General features: G+C 36.9%; 1 protein-coding gene and 1 pseudogene across 1 annotated transcript; both read right to left on the reverse strand.

Moving 5' to 3' along the window:
- Positions 1–50: 50 nt before the first annotated feature.
- LOC135627838 (ATP phosphoribosyltransferase, chloroplastic-like) lies at positions 51–13,227 on the reverse strand. The gene is made up of 12 exons (XM_065134199.1): positions 12,944–13,227; positions 9,824–10,058; positions 9,670–9,729; positions 8,643–8,756; positions 6,189–6,254; positions 5,984–6,091; positions 5,816–5,899; positions 2,717–2,818; positions 2,498–2,611; positions 2,336–2,416; positions 655–774; positions 51–463 (listed from the first exon to the last, which is right to left on the reverse strand). Exons 1-12 carry the CDS (start codon positions 13,222–13,224, stop codon positions 368–370), a joined length of 1,461 nt encoding a protein of 486 aa, XP_064990271.1. The 5' UTR covers positions 13,225–13,227; the 3' UTR covers positions 51–367.
- A 657-nt stretch (positions 13,228–13,884) lies between these two features.
- Positions 13,885–21,063, reverse strand: LOC135626339 (uncharacterized; annotated as a pseudogene).
- Positions 21,064–22,558: the final 1,495 nt, after the last annotated feature.

A 22,558-nucleotide genomic window follows, 5' to 3' on the forward strand; every position in this document is an offset into this window, starting at 1 on the left:
CCAACATTAACCAGCATCCATCAAACAAGCCAACAAGAAAGGTCAAACGATAAAAAAAAAATCGAATGCTACTAATTTATTACAGTGAAATTTCCATCATGAGCTCTAAGAAAAGCTGCATGTCTCGATATGTCGACACATTCCACAATGCTTATGCACGACCCGTGTTGTCTGACACATTCCACAATGCTTATGCACCACCCGTGTTCTCCAGTTGTCCATGAAAAGTTCATCAACATAATCAGAAAGGTTTAACTTTGGTGTCCGAGTATTATACATGAACTAAATAAATGGACTCCATTTGATGCTCAAATCCTAGTTTGTTGCTACGAAATAGATAACACCGCAAAGTGCTTGATGACGAGGATTATAATCCAAGCTCAGAAAGAAGCCTGCGCCATCTTGGGGTCTCTTCCTCGAAAATATAAGTCAGGTCAGAAACCAAGACCCCGCTGCCACCGATCTGCAGTAGACGAAGAAGTTGAGATGAATAATCTTGGAAGCGTGAAGTAATCAACAAAAAGCTAGATATCTCTTTATGGTTGTAAAATAGATTAAATGAAAGAGTTTCTCGAATGGGTTCTGACAATCCAAGTAGACAAGATAGCACAAATAGATGTATAAATAGAATCCATGTTTTGGAAGGCATCTCACTGATCTCAGTTGCTGAACAGACTTGTAAAGTTCCTTTTGGGGAACACATATGACAATCGCAAAAAAGTCTAATACGACCTTGCCATCACGACTGCGAAACACCGGACTTACAGTAGGCCCCTGTTTCAATGAATAAATATAAGTTTAAAATCAACAGAAGCAAATTAAGAGCAACGAAATCCATCAATGACAATACTTCCAATAAATTGCCAAAAAGAAAAGAAAACCACAAATTGCAAGCATATTAAGAAATATCACTTTTTGTAAGGCCGACGATAGTGATGTCAATAGAATCAATCATGATGGCTAGTGCCCGCATTGCCACAACCTAAGAGAGGTAGGTGGCACATGGAGCAGAGATTTACTGGTGTAACTAGGATGAAAGATCATAGCTTCAAGTCTATGAAAATTTATGAGGAAGGGAAAAGGTAAGGAGAAGACAGATACCGACTTTGAGGAAATGAGAGGGAGCCTAGCTAAGAGTGCAGAGGCCTCCTATTGCCCACTAGAGAAGCAAAGTGATAGCAGTGTTGGTGCTCAATTGCAGATGGAACCATTGCCCCTCTCCCATCTTTATCAGATGGAGAAGCATATCAAGTCTGTAATATATAGGGCCATTATCCAGCGATCAAGTTACTATGATAATGCCAACATGTACCACAAAGTCTACTAATATCATTTAACTAGGGAAGGAATATCATTCATTTTGGTATTAGGAGCCTACAAAAAATGTATATGATTAATTTTATGTTTTTGGAAGTTTTAGTTTCCTTGTTTTCATGATACAATAAATGATAGATAAAAAAATTTAGAACAACGGGGGTCAAATATGCATTGAAGGTGAAAACCTTCAAAAGACCAGTCCAGTATGATGTTTTACTTCTATTTTTACATGACACAGTTCATAAAGGTCATGAAAATATATTAAAAAGTTGGGATCAAACATGCATCAAAAAGGGAAAGGACAGGTCCAAATATGATACCAGCTGGTCCCATCAATGCCCACACATAATCTATACTGGCACATGGTATACTAAAAACCAATACCATACCTATCCAACCAACTAGTATCAGTATCAAATCAAGTATCCTGCTTTGTTTCTGGTGATCCCAAGAGATATAGCACGAGATAAGGTTGCTAGACTGCTCAACTCACAACACCATACTGGTTTTGTTTAAAACATTGTTTACAGCCAAAGCTCAACAAGGATACAATGGAGACCTATAGTCATAATTTGGAGAGCCTACTGAAATCAACTTAGTAGGTTAGGTTAAGTTATAGAAAACAATTAGTAGGGAAAATACTAAATTGGCTGACTCAATTTTGCCCTATTCATTCCCCTAAGCATAAAAAAATTAAATTGGCTAGAGAATATTGTATTATGTCATATCATCTGTAACCAATCTGAAACTGTTACAGCAAACTATGTTGCACTCTTTTCATCTCTTTTTTCTCCTCATTACTGGATGAGGCATTTGTGAGAAATGTAGTTTTCCTTCTATTTGGAGATGATCTAGAGGATTTCAAACCCAAGAAAACACAGGAATCCCTCTCTCTTTCAGCAGCAGTAATGATGCACAGATGTGTGACAAGGCAGTGGTAAGGCAGCAGTAGAGGTCCCTAGGATATGGGCATCAGGAATTATATTAATAACTGGACTTGGTTTAGTGTACCATTTACCTGCAAGCCAGATAATGATGGTTGACTTAGAACTCTCTCAGCCACTTCTTCTGCACTATTGCCCCTCATATTTGCGACGACCTTGCATTATATCATGGAAACACAAATAAACAAAAGAAAACAAGAAGATGATCACGACAACCAAAAACCTGTTCGCCGTACCGTTACGACCCCAATTGCCCTTAAATGTGCCTCGAGCCTTTCAAGTATCTCATGAGTAATTTCCAATGCACCCTTGCGCATGTTTAAGGATCTCCTGCTTGCAACAAGCACAGCCTGCAGAACAGCCAACGTAACAGAAGCGGATTAAAAGAAAATAAACTAATCTTTTTTCATTCCATAGGTAATAGCACTGAGTGATATTAAAAGGTTAACACGTACTTGGCTTTCTAAAACAACACCACCTTCGATTTCTTTCAAGTTGTTTTCTCGTAATGTTGTTCCACTGCTCACAAGATCCAGAATAGCATCAGTTGTGCCCATCTGAAACAATATAAAACACCAGAAAATTCTCACAGTTTACCATTACAAGTATGACTATGAACTTACCCAAAGCAAAGATAAGTTCTCATGGAAAATTTGAGGAATCCAAATATTTGATGTTTATATTAGCCTGAGCAGCAAGCAAATGGCACTCAAGACAGAACTCAAAGATGTTGCAAGTATAAATTCAGTCCATGTATTGATGGCAATTCCAATTTCAACTACTTGTCAAAGAGAATGGAAAGGGAAAGAAGTTTAAAATAAATAAGCAACAAAAATAGTTACACAACATTGAAAGGAATAATGGTATTCTCCCACTGAAAAATCTAATACCCAGAAGATAATAAATAGTTGGAAAACCAACATAAAATAGTTAGCCAACACATTCACAACTAAGTGCTACACAGACAACACGATTTTTGAAGTAAAATGTAACAGAATATAGTATCCAAGAAACTTTTATGATAAGCATTTGAAGAGCAAACCAGTCAGATTGTTTACTTAAATGGATAACCAAGCAAATAAATAATGTGACTAACAGAAGGGTGCCACATTTACAGCAATCTCATGCAAAACCAAATGCGGGAGAGTTAAAATAGGACAAAGAAGATACACAATGCAAATTATGACTGTACCAAAAAATATAGTAACTTTTAATTTTTAGAAAGTACTTTCAGAAATCAGTTTCAAAAACCAGGTTGGAGTCATTTCCACGTTTCAGGCTTTTTGATCAATTTGATTATATCACTTATACGAGTCAATCTATTGTTTCAAATACCGGTTGGTGACATTTACCAGTTTGAGCAAAGATTGGTGTCATACCAAATGGTCTGGTACCAATCGTGATAATATTTATTCAACTGATACAAGGCAATATGGATCAGTATACTGATACTATACAGCTCCAGTAGATTATCAAAACTGGCATCAGACTGAAATTGAAATCCTTGAGTCAATCAATAACAACCGATCAAATTATCTAATGAAGAAAAGAAAGTAGATTCCCAAAGTGCCAAATCTAGATATCAGAATAGGATATAAATATTCACAGAGAAGGCAGTCACACAATACTCTGGAACATATTTTGTTATTTGGAGAATACCACCTGAAGGAAAGAAATCCTCATTGGCTAAACCTATCAATTTTCTTTATTCTATAGCGTATAATCTTATTTTCATTTCCCAAAACAGATAAGGAAGCTACCTACTTAAAGTTGTACAGCAGGTAGCACAACAATACTTATACACCACTAAGCTTGCAAAACCAACTTGCGTCTGAAACAGAACATGTATAACCATGAAAGCAGTCCCATAATTCCATGTATAACTATATATGCAAAAACGGAACTGTCTGTCACTGGCAATTATTAATAACTTATTGGAAGTAATTTTAAATATGGCATAAGACGAGGAAAATTCATTTGGCTAACATCATAACTGAGGCATGAAATTAACTGATACGACAATTGGCAACTAAAATTTTTACAGAAGTCTTCTATGTACCAACCAATATTACCAGCCTAACCAAGCATCAGTATCAGATCATATGGCTGATACTGGTATGATACTGTTCACTTTGTTATTTATCATTTTATTCAACGATACCAAGTGGTACAGGATGGCATTTGGTATACCATCTGGTATACTAATATTGTACCAGTCCAAAAGATTACAAAAACCAAAATTTGACTGGTATTTAGAACCTCAGTATAGTGGATTACAAAAGTTCTAATCTAGTTTGTGCAATCACAAAAGCCTAGCAAGGCTCAAAGAAATGAACAAGAATTTTAACATAAATTTAAAAAGCTTTGACTATATAAGCGCACACATAAAGGTGCATATACATATATAAAAATTGAACTTGATTTTTATTGATTACCCCTAACAATACCCATAATTCATAGAACGATTTATAAAATTGGACCCTGGCTATGAGTAGTACAATGTACAATGCCAAATGAGGTTATTAGTGAGCTAATAGGAAACTGGTACATGAGTTGTCACGAACGATCATCGCGCACCTGCAACAACTTCGTTCAACGAACCGTTCGTCGCTTTTGCATGCTTGTACCGAGACATGATAGCATGTTTTGCCTTAGTTTTGTATGTTTTTGCTTGTAAAAATGTATGTTCGAACAGGTTGCAGCGCTACAGTGCGACCGCTCGCCGTGTCGGGCTGAACTGGCTAAAACAACTCCGTTTTCGCATGCCACAACTTGTTTTCTGCAAGTCGCAGCTGCACGCGAAACGTCAACCATCTCAACACCCCGGAACCCCCCGGGTGGCACAGGGATGGATGGAGCTTCGGTATATTGTCGAGCGTTGAAAAATCTTCACAAGTTCGTACGATTTCTTGACGGGAACTTGCCTTTGCGCTCGGCACCCAGTGAGTAGTTGTTTGTGGACTTGCAATTGTTCGTTCTACCATCTAAAGGCCTTGTTTTCCTCATTCCCCTCTTTTCTTTTATACACGCAAGGTGCTCGCTGAATTGCTTGTAAAGCTTCCATTTCCACGAAATATTGGGACTTATCCGTTGCTCGTTTTCAAACTAATCAACTTTCTCTTTTACAGATTCTTCTGGACCTAAGTGAGGTTACAAATTAGCTAACCTTTGCGGAAGCATATTGCAAGGGCGCGTCATGACTTAGGCAATCCTAACTAAATCCGAGAAGTTGGCGCAAGGACTCTTCGCGACTTAGGCAACTCAAGCTAAGTTCGCGTCTTGGCCTCAAGGTTCCTATTGCAGGATTGAATTAGGATAAATGCATGCAGCCTACTCAGGTTGCAAACAAGCAACCTTACCGTCACGGGCAAGGCTAATTTCCATAGAACCCGACAACACACTTGTCTGAACATATACACACATTGTGTGAGCACAATTACATATTTGAATATATATATATATATATATATATATTTTGTGAGCCAATATTACCTATCAACAAAAAGATAAAAATTTGTTCACACTGGGAAAACAGGTTCGAAAAGGATTCTTACAGCAGGGTAAGCCTCAAGTGCCCCCTCGGAGCGTTGAAATCTGACATGCTCAAAACCCTTCTCCTTAAAGAATTTGTTCCCCAGCTGTGCAGAGAGAGTTTAACAGCTCAACAATTAAGCACCGGATACCAATGAAGCAAAAGAGAAAAACCTTGGAAGACAGCATACGTATGAGAATCCAGTTTCTATCCGCAGAGGTCGGTCCTTTGTCCATTGAGGCATTTTTGCTAACTCACCCAGGGAATTTACATTTTCAAATATTCCATACTTGGGAATCTGAGTAGAAGTAACAATTCTTTTTTCAATTTAAATCCAGATTAGAAACCAAAAGATCTTCCTTTGAATAATAACAACCAAACCAGTGCATACAAACCGCAATTGATAAACGACAGGCTCCAAAACCAAGTGCCTCGTGAACTACAATTAAATCATCATTTCCCTGCAAAATTACAATATAAACATTCCAAATCTTTTTAGAAAAATACCCATGTATACAAGTCTTGATAAAAGTAAACCAGAAAACCAATTCAACATAGAGCATACTGAACAATGATAGTGTCAGATGAATTTCTAAATCAGCAATTTTAGATTCAAATAGAAATTGATAAGTAGGTTTTCAATCAAGAAACAAACAAGCTTTGTTAGAACCTTTATCAAAGAGATGATCAAAATCATCTGTCACAATATGTTCCATTACAAAACCACAGCGGATCAATCTCCTGAACTAATTCACTTTTCCCTAACTTCAATTTGTTTATGATTTATTTGAGCTATATATAAGGCAAAAGAAAAAAAAGCACAATCATTTGTGACACTACCTTTTACACTTATTTGATGTCTTCTGTCCATGGTTCAGCAAGGAGCCATCCTCACTGGAAAAATGTTATATCAGCATGTAGCCAAGATTGATACCAACCCCTGTTTCAAGCCATCTACACAGCTAAACTGTTACCCCCGAAAAAGAAAAAAAGAGATGACACAGTGCATGAGACTCTTACCAGTGTGCTCTCTAGTGTTCCTAGGAAAGGTGAAGTTAGACTTATTCCCAACAATCTTTGGATTTTCTAGATAACTTATGAGATCCTACAACTCTAACATAAGATTACAAAGTTGCAACATTTTCTGGATGTGAATCCAGCTTCACTACCTTATCACTCCAAATGACTGACTTCAATATATAGGTACAAATTGGCATTAGTCTATATAGGATTGTAAGTATTCTACATATATCCTTGTTGTTTTACTAATTTTTTAGCAATAAAGTGACCACTTTTTCTTAGTTTAGATCCTTGGGTTGTCTTTTCTCCTCGAGTTGGAGGACTCAGATGTTAAGAGGGTTGGTCCTAAACTCCTAATAATATTTCACTGTTCTATTTCGTTGCCCATTGACATTCATTGTTGAATATATCTGCTAGAATTGATTAAATAGCTTATTTGATAATCATATAAATATTTTATTCATGTATGTACCAGTTTGGGTTCATGTCCCTTGCCATGATGCTCACTAGTATGCCATCTATCTTGAAAACCCTAGATTACATGTCTAAAGAAAAAGTGTGAACTTAATTCACAAGGCTATTGTCAATGTGGGGTCTGGGAAGTGTTACATCAATCTAACCCTATGTGTTCACAATTGTTGTATCATTATACATGAAAAATGTATCAAGTGTGCAAATCCCAAACTTGTGATAAGAAACGGAGAAGATCTATAACAAGAATCAAACACAATTTGGGTGCAAACTTTACCCAAGTACGAGGAACTAACAAAAAAGGAAAAGATACTCTAGGTCATTAGTACATCAACTGATGAATATTGAATAAGTTCTAATATAACTCCCTTTGGATGTCATTACTAGAACCTCTCTGCTTTTTTTTTAAATGTCGCAACAACCTTAGTGGACCTAGACTAATTTCAGATTGTCAACAGCAGATTATTCCAGAAGTTGACAGTTTCCATCTCAGAGCCCTTCTTGACCTCAATATCAGACTAAAAGAAGAAAAAATGAAAGATAACTTCTGAGGAGAACTCTAACCCTAGAGGGGTAGAAGCAGAAATAATCACAGATCAAACAGCAAAAATGTGTCATAAAGGTATGATTTAGACAAATATCAACTCTCAATAAGTATTGGCAAAGTGCATTAGTTGACCAGATATCCAATCTCAAGTGATCCTTTCATTGTTATGGAAAGTTAGACAATCTAGTAAAGACTAATCACCAACAACTAGACAAATAATTACTAAAAGTTGTGTGCAAATAACTTAAAAAATAGGTAGCAGGTTGCATGAGGCTCTGGCCAAATGGTCAATATACATTCTTGCCCAAGCAAAGAAACTCAAAGAAATGGAAGATTTGCTCTGTCCATGTATGTCATGTGCTTGAAATTAGCTTCAAAATAGGCTAACTAGGGTCAAGAATGGTCATGTTAGTTGTGACATACTCTAAGGAAACTGAAGCACTTGTATTGATTTCTTTAACCACACAGCATCACATAAAGATTAGGATAATAAATCTAGAACAGTAACAGGCCCTTGAATTTGACTTACAATATTTTGCCAATTCCAGCTGATATATTATGAAGCCATAGACATTATATATCAAGCCTAGAAAACAGCTACATATTACAAAAGGCATGCCTAACTTACAAATAACACCAAATAAGGTGCTTCGTAAATTGCAGCTAAATGTTATTTCTCTGGTTTCCAGTTTCCATTTTGCAATGTTTGATAAAAATCAACAATAAACATGGCTTTCTAGCATTAGCGTTTACAGAATACACTATTATTTAAGTAGCAATAGTCTAGATATTAGTGATACAACATAATTACCTGTCCACACTCACAAACTGTGTCAAAACCAACAATACCAAGGTCCAAATCACCTGACTGTATTTTGCAAACTATATCTTTGGGTCGCTGAAACCACACCTCCAAGTTTGAGAGCTGAAAATAACATTTGTGGATGTCACAATCTATAACACATGAGCATTACCTTAAAAGATGCTAAATTCGGGTGACAACTGGTGAAAGAAAAAGTTAGAAAGAAAAAAGAAACATTTACAGTTGTCACAAGCCATGTAACAAAAGCTAACCTAGGCATGGTAAGATTTATGTCAGCTTGAAGAATTTTCCTTTTAAAAAAAGAAAGAGAACTGATGAAGATGGTAAAAAAAAATAAAGTGTCACTAGCAACTCTAAAAATGTGGTAGATAAATGGTTTCATCTATTTTATTTATACCTCAACCTAAAAGCCACATCAAAGAACTGGTAAAATGAAAATAGCAACATAGATGTTTTTCCGCAGGTGATTGCCTGGATAGTACATAGTATCTCATTAGCTACTGTACTTAAATTAATCTCCAACTTAAACTTGGAATCCAGGCCCATAAATATAATCAACATTGGAAACAGAGTAGCCAATTCATAAGTAAAACAGACTTCCAAGTTTTGCGTCTTAAAGGTAAACCTATAATTCAACTCCTCCAGGAACAAGATTGACAAGGCTACAAGATGAATACCATCAAATGACAAAACAAGTGGATCAATTATAGAGTAGTGTAACATGTAATGTAATCAGGCATGTATATGTTGCACTTATACCAATTATAGAGTAGCATTACAAGTAATGGCGGTACAGTGATGTATAATTTATATACAAAAATATATGTTATTTATAAATCAAAACAAACTTGGATTGATCTTGTTGAAACAAAGTATAGTGATTGTACTAAGCCAACACAAAATACAACCAGGACATTTGTAGATTGCTACCATCTTCACATCTTCATGAACACAGTGCTTATATTGAGTAAACAAAGTCACAATACAAAGGATATCAGCAATGAAAGAAAATCACCTGTGGGATATCAGCTACATATTGTCGTGGATTAAGTTGCCTTACAGACAACTGGCAATTCTAAGAACAACAAAGAAAACTCTGTCAGGCATGATTGGAAAATAGAAGAATCAAATAGACTAGGAGTTAATCCAAGAAGAGGGAAGGTTGGCACCTTAAGAAGGCTCAACGTTTCATCAGCCATACGGCCCTTGCTTGGAAGACCAAGGCGGACAACTTTACGCTCATGTGATTCTAGATCACGAGAACTACCAAGGAGCACGACCGTGGAGGGGTTGCCATTGGAGCAACATACGACATATGACCGGAAGGGCATGGAGAAGGCACGAACAGAGGAGGGTCGTACCTGAAAGAAGCTTGAGGGCTCCAAGAAGGTTGTCATCCTCTTACTGAGAAGAGAAAAAATAACAAATAATATAATGTTTGGAAAACTAAACCAAATTTATAAAAATATACTCCACATGAATGTTGACGCAATCTAAAGTACAATCACAATCATAGCCTTATTACATCTAATTAAAAATTAAAACCAAGTTTATAAAAATCACTTTCCCAATGACAATGGCCACAAACTAAGTGGTCAATAAGGGAGGAAAGTGCAACCATGAAACAGATATCGTCATTGCAGTTGACATTGTTCTGGTGGAGGGTAGAGGGACACTCGAAGGTTCGCCAGATTGATGGAACTCACGGTGAAGTTGCAAAAAAGTCTGAAGTAGCTAATGGTGGATTGGGCAAAGATTAGCAAGAAACAAATCACCAGATGATATCTTCAATCATTAAGCAAGTATGCAAACATGACACCAAGTCAATCATCAACATAAGCAAATACCAGTTATGATGTCCACCTCATGAATATCCTGTTATCCTAATACCAAAAGAGTACCATACTTGCTCAGGATCTGCCTGTGGCTGAAGGACAATATGATGTGTTTAAAACATAAGAATGGCATTGCTCCTCGCACATATAGTGCCAGTACACATCATAGTACACGCTAATAAGATATGCAAAAACCAAAGGAGTTCAGTTATCAATCAAGTACAAGATCTGTATATTTACAACTCCATAAAGGTTTGATGATAGAGTTTAAAAACCGATTGTCGAGGAATATTGTTCTCTTGCAAACATTAAGGCTTCTTTGACTCAACAAATTGAGACTACAAGTCAATTTCATACTCTGACCTATGAAATCCAAGTTGATAGGAAGATAGTAACCATGACAAACTCCCACCAAATCAATCTATGAGGCTCTCATAAGCTCAAAATCATCAACTACCTTCCATCTTCCCCTCATAAATTTTATTAATTTCTCCAGTCATAATCCTCATCCTAGGCGGCATATATGAAAAAGTTGTTCATCTCTCCGTCAGCCACCTCTCTGGATCACAGCATATAGGAACCACATGGATCTAGCTTAAATTTGTGAGCGTCCAACCTAGAACCAAGCAGAGATAGGTTGTTTTCATGAAGATTCAATCTAGGTCTATGTAGATCTAACCTGGCCTAGCACAAATCAGACCTTGATCTATGAAAGTGTAAACTGGATGATCTAACCTAAATCTGGAAGGTCATATCCATATGGATCTAGCCAGATCCAAATAGTCAAGCCAGATCCACATGGGACTAGCCCGGATCTATGTAGAACAATGTCAAATACTCACATAAGCTTCTTATTATGCCCATAAGCAGTTCTTGATCTGATCCAAAAGCTTCTTATTATTCCCATATGATCCGGAAGGTCATATACTTCAACTTGCTTGAAGTTGCTTTCCTGGTTAGTTTTTAGTTGAAAAGTAGTTTCCATAATTGTTGGTGTACTTGTAGGATTGCCATGCTCACTTGTACGATGACCAAGCTTCACTGTTACATCTATTCTATTATTTGCTCATCCCTTCTAACTCTCAGAAAGAAAAAACAGTTATAGATTAGTTGATCTCTTGACAACAATATCTGATTCCACAAGATCTTCACTCAAGACAAAAAAAATTCATACAATTTGAGCAAACTCAAGGATGACTATGTAAAATTTTATAGTTTATGCATTTCGTCCTTTAAATAATAAGTATCTTATATTAGGGGTGTACCAATGGTCTATTTTCCCTGGAGGTAATATCAGCTTTGGCTCATGGTCTACATAGCCTTGCCTGTGCAAAAGGCACATCAAAGAAAAAGGGGAGCCACAAACTTACTCAAGTCACAACCTACATGGGACTATTGGTCCATGCCCCATGTATACAACCACAAGGTGAATTTATTCTAATTTCTTAAGTGTTTACTGAACTGGCTAAGTTTTTGTTCAATGAGTCCACGAATACAGGGAGAGTCGATTGATTCATTTCACCAAAGCTTCTCATGCTGCAGCAAGGTACAGACGGATTTGCTTTACTTACACGAAGTGGCAGAAAGTGACTGCAGGATTCTTCGATAAAGCATGGTTACACTCCTTAGTGGAATCTCTCTCAAGGAAGCAAGCAAGGAAAGAAAGACACTTTTCAAGCCACGCTACTCTTCGTTGTCCCAGTACAGACAGACTTCCTCATTATTTAGAATGAATTAACCAAAAACAAGGTGAATTTACTGAACACCAATGCTTGTCAAACTTCATCAAAAAAAGAAGAGGAAGATGCATCCACATGATTAAATTCCTACATGTATAGCAGCTTAGCATAAATCGGAAAAGCCAGTGTTCACCATTACAACAAACTTCCCTTCAGTTTTTTTTTTTCTGAAGTAAATCCAGAACTGAAGCACAAACAAAAAATTCGCCGCTTCAGAAGAAAGTGGCCAAAACCACTCCAATTAGTCGTCCATGAATCTTCATAACAATTATAAATAACGGAACTTTTACAAACAAGTAAACTTTTCGTATCAGAAAGAAGATTTTCTCCATCTAGGTAAGTGAATGGGCATCTTCATTTGCAGATTAGAAGAAAGATTTGGTCACAACCACTGGTTGAAAATGCTAAAAGTATTCAAAGATAACCCAATGAGCAAACATCTACACAAAGCATAAACCTAGAGAAGAGGAACAAACATCTCTACTATACATGAACCTAAAGAAGGTGCATCATTATTAAGCCAAGGCGAGGAATATAGACATAACGGCTTCAAGATAAAAAGCTGACGAAGCAAGAAGGGGCTTCATCGGGACCCAGTCCCATTGCCCCCGAACTCCTTCACCTCTCCAACCACCAAAATCAATCCAGGAAAATAGAAGAAGAGACGAGTTAAACTCTCGGAGAGTAGGAGAATGGTTCGGGCGAACGCAGATACCCAGAAAGTTTGGTCCTTGGTCGCGGAGCTTCGGTGAGAATGGAACGGGAAGGAAGGCTAAGGTCGGCGTGACGGATTAAGAAGCGGGCAGTGCAGTGAATCCCGCACGAGCGCTCGCGAGCGCGGCGGAGAAGCTGGTGGTGCTGCTCGGTAAATGCGGCGGCGATGAAGGAACGTCGAGTGCGCCGCCGTGAGCCGAATCGATTCGGATGATGCCCCTGCGGCGATTCGAGAGCGTTAATCGCACCACGTTCGCCTTTAGGAAACCTAAGAGTAACCATGTTCACCACGAGTCCCGATCTCTTCGTGCATTACGCTTTGTGATTCGTGCAACGTCCCGTCCAACACGGTTCGGGGCCACCTCGAACCGGGTGCGGGCCGTCGCGAACCACTCTGCGCCCGGTCCGTGGACACAAAGATTGTCCTAAACCAAATTGACATGCTCTTAATATGATAATTAAGGAGGACTACAGTGTCAAGGACGTTTAAACGATTCATCAGATTAACTTAGTCACCATTAACTCTGTATTAACTTAAACCAAACCCTTGGTTTGTGCTTCAATTCAACTATCTATGAGTCAGTCAATTTTCATCCCATTCTCTTACAATATAATATATATATATACATATATACATATATACATATATATATACATACATACATATATATATACATACATACATATATATATACATACATACATATATATATACATACATACATATATATATACATACATACATATATATATACATACATATATATATATACATACATATATATATATATACATACATATATATATATATATATATATATATATATATCATCAAAAAGAGGATCTATTTGGGAAACAACTTGACGGTAAGATCAAAGTGAAAGAAATTCCAATAAAAACCGAACTAAAAGGGAAAAAATATTTCCAAGAACTTACAGAAATTTGTTTGCCACACCATTGCACCAAAAAGCCCATATGGTTCGAGTCCATCCATGACAACCTCAGCATATCAGAGAAGGCTGATCACAAGAACTGAGAGGATCTTTTAAACGAGAGAACAACATGAATGATAAGGAAAGGAGCTCTTCTCTTTTTGCCTAAACCTGGGCTATACAGTTCAAACACATAAATGTGCAGCACCACCATGCGCCTATGTAAGAACGTTTATTCTACAAACAGCCATCTGTGGGGGTACATAAATCCCTAATTCTGATACAGTACAAACTTCTAGTATAAGGTAATCAACTGAGCATTTGTACAGTCACCTACTACCGATTGTTACAGGAGCAGGAAAGAATCTGACATGTCTACATTGTCTCAATTGCTGAAGTTCTTTTGCAGCAGATAATGCTTTCAATGGATTTCCTAGACACAATTCCACATAAGCTAGGTTCCCTAGCACAGCCTGCTTTATGTTGATTTCTTTTCCACATATTTCCTCGTAAGAAGAAAGAGAGCTCTCCAACATAGTGCTCAAGATCATACCTGCCTTGGTTTCTTTGAAGTCACCATTACTAGCAGGTATGGAGGCCTATGTGGCATTAGATGCTTTTGAATCACCAACCAATATATTCTTGTGGTTCAAGTTCTTGGCACTTGCAGAAGTTGCCTTGTTGGAATCATCTGCTTCCTTCCTAGAGAGTGAAGAAGTTGACTGTATCATTTCACTTTTATTCAGTATATGAAGTTGACTGTACAGTCACCATTACTCATCAGTCAACAATCCAACTATATGAACTTTAACCTCCTCACCCTCAAATGATGAACCATTTTTCCTTAGAAGACCTTTCTCCAGAGCTGACAAGCAGCATTCAGCAAATCGGAGCCATAGAATGGATCTGTTGTAAAAGATTGGCCAGGTTTTATCAAAACACCGAGCTGCAAACAATGGCCTTCCACATAGCAAGTATTGCAAACCACAGTTGTATAGTATATATAGTGATTTATCTTGAGAAAAAGTAGAAAGCTTCAGGGGATTTCTCACACCGAAGAGACTCGCTGCATTTTAATGCTTTAGAGAAAAACAACAGCTGAAGTATGATGTTTCCCAAGCTGGTGATATATGCACCTCATATTGTTGTTGAATATACAAAGCATTCCTGGATCACACCTGCTACTGGATGTCATCAATAGTTTTATAGCCTTTCGTCGGTTTCCACGAGCATATTCTAACTGAGACTTCAACAAAAGTGACAGATGAATCCCCAAAGCGTGCTATGTTCATAGCGAGCTTAATTTCCGGCATTGCAGCCTTCAGGTCCCTTGTAAGCAGCAATAGTCGGACCTTGTAAAGATGCAAATTTAGCTTTAAATCAACGGCAGAAGCTACAACTGCTAATTTTGAGTTAGCATTAGTAGTAGGTCTCTCCAAGTTATAAGTACCAGTATCCAATGTTGAACATAAAGTCTCATATTCTAGTGTCTCATCTGATAAAGTTCTTGTCAAAGCACTTTCTTGAGCATTTACGCTGCCACTAAAATCTGTACTGAACGCATTTGAAGCAGGGATGTTATTTATACCAGAAAATTTTAATCCATGGTTAGACTGAGGTTGAATGTTGCTTCCACTTTCTCCTTGCCCTAATGCATGACCAACACCAAAAATATTTTCCAGGTATTGAATGACATCCTGAAACAAAGGAATAAGATGTTCAACATAGCAAAGTAGAACACATAAAGACTACAACACTAGATAAAATTCTGCACATATGAATCCCACCATCACAAATTAGAACAACAAGGAAACAGTCACCTTTCACATTAAAAAGTCAGCAAGAACGACATCTGTTTATTCATTTAACATGAAAATGAGTACTACCATTAGTTTCAAGATCAAATCGTTAGCACCAACTAAAATACCACATAGGTACCTGTCCATGCAATATCTCTCGGCATTTTAACCTAAGACGGATATAGTGTCAAGGAAGCCGTGGAGCAGCATACCAAGAAGCACATGTTGTGGAAGTCTATTATGACACACTAAAACAACAAAAACAAGGCCATAGAAGTCCCAACACCTATTATGACAGGGGAGCCAAAATTCCAAATAGATTTTGAGAAGTTTCCTGATCCAACATAGAGCAGTGCTGTGGGATTACTAATACAAAGCTATCAAACCAACTATGCAGTTCTATGCAGTACAACAACAATCACATTGTCCAAGCACACAAGGACAGAATATAGAATAAACAATCCCAATTATCTGAGGACACAGGTTTCAGTAGAAAAAAAGAAAGAAATTCCTTGTGGTACTACAAGAATATAGGGATTCACTCAACAGCAGGATTTCAAGATTGTTATCAGGTACCAAATATTTCAACAGGTTTCAGCAGAATAAAGAAACGAGTTCCTCGTGGTACTACAAGAATTTAGGGATTCACTCAACATCAGGATTTCAAGATCATTATCCGGTACCAAATATTTCAACAGGTTTCAGCAGAAAAAAAAAACGAGTTCCTCGTGGTACTACAAGAATTTAGGGAGTCACTCAAGATCAGGATTTCAAGATCATTATCAGGTACCAAATATTTCAACTGGTGTCAGCAGAAAAAAGAAACGAGTTCCTCGTGGTACTACAAGAATTTAGGGATTCACTCAATATCAGGATTTCAAGATCGTTATCAAGAACCAAATATTTCAAAACTCAAGCATTCTCATGAGCTTAACCCAAAACACTTCTAGGTCCATCACATGCAAATCCCACAAAAAAACAGCACAAATGTTAGATATACTGCTTAAAAGCTTTAGGTATCTTGGATTGATTATTATTGATGAAAATAACATTCATAATAAAAAAAATGGGTGATTAAAATTGAGAGGAACGTCGGGAGCCTTATGTTATCATCAAGTATCTCTTATATTAAAAGAAGCATTTTGTTAGTTCCAAAAGTTGGACAATTAAAAAATGACATACACAAAAAACTATATCGCTTAAATGAGAATGTTGAGGTGGATGTGTAGTGTTACTAGAAAAAAAAATATTTTTTTTATTTGTGAACAATTAAATGTGGTTGAGAGAGAATGGTCTAAGTTGGTATGAACATATGCTAAGGAAACATGTTGATATTGTGCTTAAAGAGGAGAAACAATTACTATGAGTGTTACGAGGACAGATAGAGGGAGACAAAAATACTTTACTAGGAACTATAAATGGGAAGTTAAATACTCACTAAAAATATGATTTTCTATGGAGCACCATGACGATAAAAGATGTATTCAGTCAACCCCGAAGTGTTGACACATTACGCCTTTGTTGTTGTTGTTGATCCACTTGAGCTCCCCGTTTCCTCGGGTAATTCGTGACAAGAGCCATGATCACTATAGGACCACCTTGAAGAAGTGGCAATTCGTGAAAGCTCTTGGCATCTTTACTCTTTGTAAATACATTGTTGTGTAAATCATCTTATGGGCCTAAGTGAGTCAGCATTTCTTTAACCAATAAGATTTGGAGTATTTGGCTAGTCAAAACTACTGTCACATTCGATACACATGCATGATCTAGGTATAAAGAAAGTTTAAGCAACCTCAGATACGCCTAACTTTCTTAAGTAAATGGTAAATCAACTTGATTGGATGCATATTGGGTAGAAAAAAAAAACTGGTGTTGTAATAAAATTTTAAAAAATAGTTGGACATCAAGAGACTTAAGTAGATATTCCGAAACTTGTCGTCAGAATGTAGAGTAACAGAAAACAACTATTTGGGTTTTCAAAGTTGGTGATATACCATTGCCTAGATGCATGAGATGTTGAGTTAGGTTTCTGAAGGAGATGGCTGACTGTTGTGCTGAAAATGTGTGAGAACAGGGAAAGAACGTAAAAGCAAAAAAGAGTAGAAGAAAGAGAAAAGAGGAAAAGATGAATCCAAACCCAAGATTGCAACAAGGTTTCATATCTCACATGCACTGGACTCCCAAACCTATGGTATTTCCTAAAAGATAAGTAATGCCACAAACCTCAGGACACCCATCCATTAGTTTTTGCCAAGGTTCGTCATACCGGACCGTACCGCCCGGTACGGGCGGCACGTACCGGTTCGACAGGCCAGCGGTACGCGGACCGTCCCGTACCGTATCGAGCACTGCAGCAGTGTACAGTAGCGCTGTAGCAGTGTACAGTACTCGGTACACCTGGGTGTACCGAGCGGTATACCGTACCGTACCGGTACCGAGCCCGGGTCGAAACACCGGTACGGTACGATACGGCGAACCTTGGTTTTTGCAATCACAGTTTCCAATCAGACATGAGTCGGCATACTGAAGGATAACCTCAAACACAACATGATTCACAAAATAAACCTAACTAATGATGAATCAAAGGTAATGAAACAACAAAAGCTCCAGCCTGTAAATGCTGGATAGGCTCCATGAACACCACACCAAGGCACCAAGTTCTACTACAGGCAAAAGAATTCTTTTTCCTTCAGTTTTTCAGAATCAGCTTAATTATCAGCAACAATATTTAAGTAGCTTATAGTAAGAGAAGGTAACAATACATAATACAGATATTATTATACCAACAAGTCACAGAAGGAGTTTTGTGTTCTAGTCCAAAAGTGCATAACACCAGTTTTATCACATGATCCGCGTAGAACAAACATTGAACCGGGAAAATAAATATAAATTATATATCCATAAAAACTTACTGCAGCGTTTGAAGCATCTCGGCAGGCTAATGCAAACATCCAGTAGCAGGAGGCACACATGAAGAACAATTCTCTGCATGGTACAAACCACTGGTTGAAAAAAAAAAGAACATCACATGGACACATAAGATGACTAAGTGACAAAACCTCATCGATGGGCTCAATGTTCTGATATAATGTTTCTAGGAGAAATAATGCACGTGCATATTCATGGACATGGTAGAGAACAACAGCCTGTAGTTCACCAAAATGGAGCAAGCATAGTGTCACTATATGAAGTTATGAACAGTATTTGATTTGCATTCAATGACCCTGGAAAAAGGAAGTTTTGGTCAAGAAGTAGATGCAGAACTATGTACAATGTTCAACAGTGTTACTGAAGTGTCAAACTCTTCTGCATTAACAATTCTGCCACTATTTATTGCAGAAAGTTGATGAAGCGAAGCAATATTCACTTTAGATCTTGACACATTATTCTCACTATTATTACCAGATTCGATCTGTCCTCGAGAAGAACAAGCAAGTTATTCACTTTGTTCCTACAACAGAAACAATCAATTAGTCAAAAAGTACATGTTGGCAAAGCCAAATTTAAAACAAATTCTCACCACCAAGAACAAGAAAATGTGTGATTGACCTCACGTGAACCGCACCACCAACCACTCCACCCCCCTCTCCCCAACACACACACACAAAACTGCCATCACTGTCAATCCACTACCACCATTTGATTCTCCTCCATCTAATATATATCCTCTTTTGTTCGCTACCTTTTCCTCCATTCTTTCTTTTCCTCCCTGCCAACCTCTCTTCTTTGTGCAAAACCCTCCCTCCTTCCTCTCCTCCGTGCATAGGCAGCTCCTTCCACTGCCATGGCCAGCAGGCCTTGCCCTCTATTGCTTCATCTCTCACCTCCTCTCCTCTATAATTCCTTTTATAATGTAAATAAAAGGACTGGCTAAGGCTCCCATTGAGATTGCAAATGCAAATAAATAGACTATCATGGCACTTGCACTTCCCCTCTTTCACCTTTTTTGTATCATTTTCATCATCTTCTATTTCATCTTATCTCCTCACCTCTTTGTAGGTTTCCACTTTTGTCATTGTCCTCCTTGTTTCCCGCCATCTTCTTCTCTCCCCTTTCCTCTCCTCCCTTTAATAAATTAATTTAACATGACGATTCAAATTATATTTTAGGTACAATGATAATTATATACACACTAGAAGAATCATTATCAAGAAACATTTAACAGAACCCTCGATAGATATACAACTATTTAAAGCACCTGAAAGTCCCTAATGTTGTCACATGCATTATTTGCAACAAAACTATTAAGGTAGAAGTTTTTGAGCAAAACAACATCAAGTTGGGAAGTTTAAAAATGTATCATGATACAAAAAATGTCCTCCAAAAGTAAAGCAAACTACTTTGGCTTATATGAATAAAAGAAAGAGGCAAAACTGAATCTTTGGTCGTTTACCTAAGTGTGATGACACTAAAATTGGAATAGGCATGTTCACAAAGTTAAAGCTGTTGCATAGTTAACAATACCAGTTGGCTATTTCTCAAAAAAAAAAAAATATCTTGCCACAGATATAAAGTGCAAGATTTCCATATTGTTCTAACAATCTCTGAAAAAAAATTTGTTAATTGATATAAGTCAAAGATCACAAGGCGAAACAGCAAAAGAACTGAACTTAATGCTACTATGACTTTAAAAAGTTCTTCTACACACAGTTATTCAGGCCCCAAAACGAATAAGCAAATATTGATTAGCATAGCTTTAACTATATTAGGTACACTAAACAGATTCCTAGGATCAGAACAATCATGTCGAAAATATGTAACAACAGCAATGTTGTGAAGAACCTGAAAAGGGAAAAAGAAGGCCAACTAAGATAGTCACTTGACAAGAAATATCCACAATAACCCCTTGTACTTTCATAAGCAAGTCACTGAACAAAAACATGACACAACACTATATAGTACAACAATATAATAATATATTGTAGCTTATAGCTTAATAAAATAAAACATGTTTGAGGGCATAAACAGTCTTAATTTATACATCCAGTCAGTCAGGTTATTTAAATCACGGAAAACTTAGACTAGAATGTTATTACTATGAAAGACTACTGTACAAATGACAGACCACAATAAAAAACAAACAGTAATCAACTTATGTCAAATGGCTGAACAAAAGTTATTTTATGGTCATCTCTATGCCGGCAACATGCAGAGAATATCAAATGAACTTCAAAAAAGCAGTTATATATTATAATTTCATGGAAAATGATGGCTCAAGCTTATTAGTGTAAAAATTAAAAGGATATTTAAAATTTTGAACCAGAATTATTAAACACTAATTGAATTTCACACAACAATCATATAAATTTGGTACCAAATTGATGCCTGATCAACATCTAGAGTTCAAGACAACCTACCATAACAACAACAATAGTTGAAGAATTCTCCATCGTCACATGCAATGTGAGTAAGACCGTAAGACAAATTCTCTAGAGACTCTTTCAACATGATGAAAGATGTTCAGATGAGGGTCACTAAGCCTGGACAAAACATACAGACTCTAATACCAAGAATTCTCGAGCCACAACAACCAAGATTCATAGCCTTGCTCGTCAAGGAGCTTCATATATCAGATCCCCAGATGTAGTTTTCCAGCCTTCAGGCACAACGACATTGTAGGACATGAAGTACAATTAATAAGTACCAACTCAGATATACACAAGTTTATTATGACTGTTCATTTATTCAAAAGAAGTTGATAGTTTAGAAGAAAATAAAAGGGAAAAAGTGATAAATAAAAAGGTCACAGACAACCAAAAAAATGTTTGTCCAACAATTCAGATACTTAGCCTCTCAAAAAAGGCCCTTTACTCCTTAGAAGACTTAAAACTTTTACCGGTGCATTAATAGAAAATGCATAGTGATTACTGATATGCTCGAACTTAACTCTAGAAGAATTTCAACAGACACTCACATTAGTAATGAAAAATCACAAAGAAATGATCCTACAATTTTCAAAGTTTAAATCTCATTATAAGACAGCTCATTCACACACTCTTCTTCTAAATTTACTCAATAGTTAGCTACTTCTCAATAGAAAAAAGATAAGAAGAGAATTCAACATATACATGTAAGTCTTGAATTGTTCTATTAAAAAGATGAGATTCTTAGGCACATATGAATATCATAAAACTTATGAATGATGGTACAATTTATTGAGAAGAACCATAAAGGCAGAACAAATCAAGCAAGCAACTGCATTAACAGCACAAATAAAACCTATATATTCAGTGCAAATTGCATTCACATCACAACTATTTAATAACCATTTTGAAAGATGGCATGCTTTCCTTTTTTGTGTGTTGAAAAACACACACATGCCAAATCATAACAAGAACATGAATTTGTTATTTCTTTAATGGCAGAATCCAAGTGACATGGAAATTTACTTATGGCTCATGTTATGCATCTAAATTCAATGAATATATAACCATATTGCTAGCTGTCTAATTTGACTAAAAAGTAGATCATCAAACTAATGCAGATTCATGTTTGTGATGTCATTCATCATTGGGAACTTTTATGTATTGATTCTAAAGAAGAAACAAAAGCTAGAAAACTGAGTCATTCACCTAATATCAACAGAGGGCTAATATAGATTACCACCTATAGTTAGCTGCTATGTTTAGCAACACAATCTCTACAGCTTAAAAAATTACATTAGGATTCCTATACTTACGAAAGTAAAATATTTAATCCCAATTCCCCTCACGACGTCAACCTTACCGACGAAAAAAATTGCACATGCTGTCAAGTGTACAAAGAGCACGAATAAAAGGGGTAAAAATGTAATTTCACTATCCTCATCCCTTTCAAAATATTAATTTTATAGAAGAAGGATAGTGGCGTTCTGTCACAGACTTAGCTGGTTTTGCCTAAGTCGAG

Source organism: Musa acuminata, chromosome BXJ2-11, assembly GCF_036884655.1.
Source record: "Musa acuminata AAA Group cultivar baxijiao chromosome BXJ2-11, Cavendish_Baxijiao_AAA, whole genome shotgun sequence".
NCBI classification, from domain to species: Eukaryota; Viridiplantae; Streptophyta; class Magnoliopsida; order Zingiberales; family Musaceae; genus Musa; species Musa acuminata.

Excerpts from the sequence above, each read along its gene's own strand:
- LOC135627838 (XM_065134199.1), bottom strand. The coding sequence starts at position 13,224 with ATGGTTACTCTTAGGTTTCCTAAAGGCGAACGTGGTGCGATTAACGCT. Across the intron at positions 10,059-12,943 it reads CCAAGGACCAAACTTTCTGG|TAAGAGGATGACAACCTTCT; the intron begins GTATCTGCGTTC and ends TTCTCTTCTCAG. Across the intron at positions 8,757-9,669 it reads ATGTAGCTGATATCCCACAG|CTCTCAAACTTGGAGGTGTG; the intron begins GTGATTTTCTTT and ends TGTTATTTTCAG.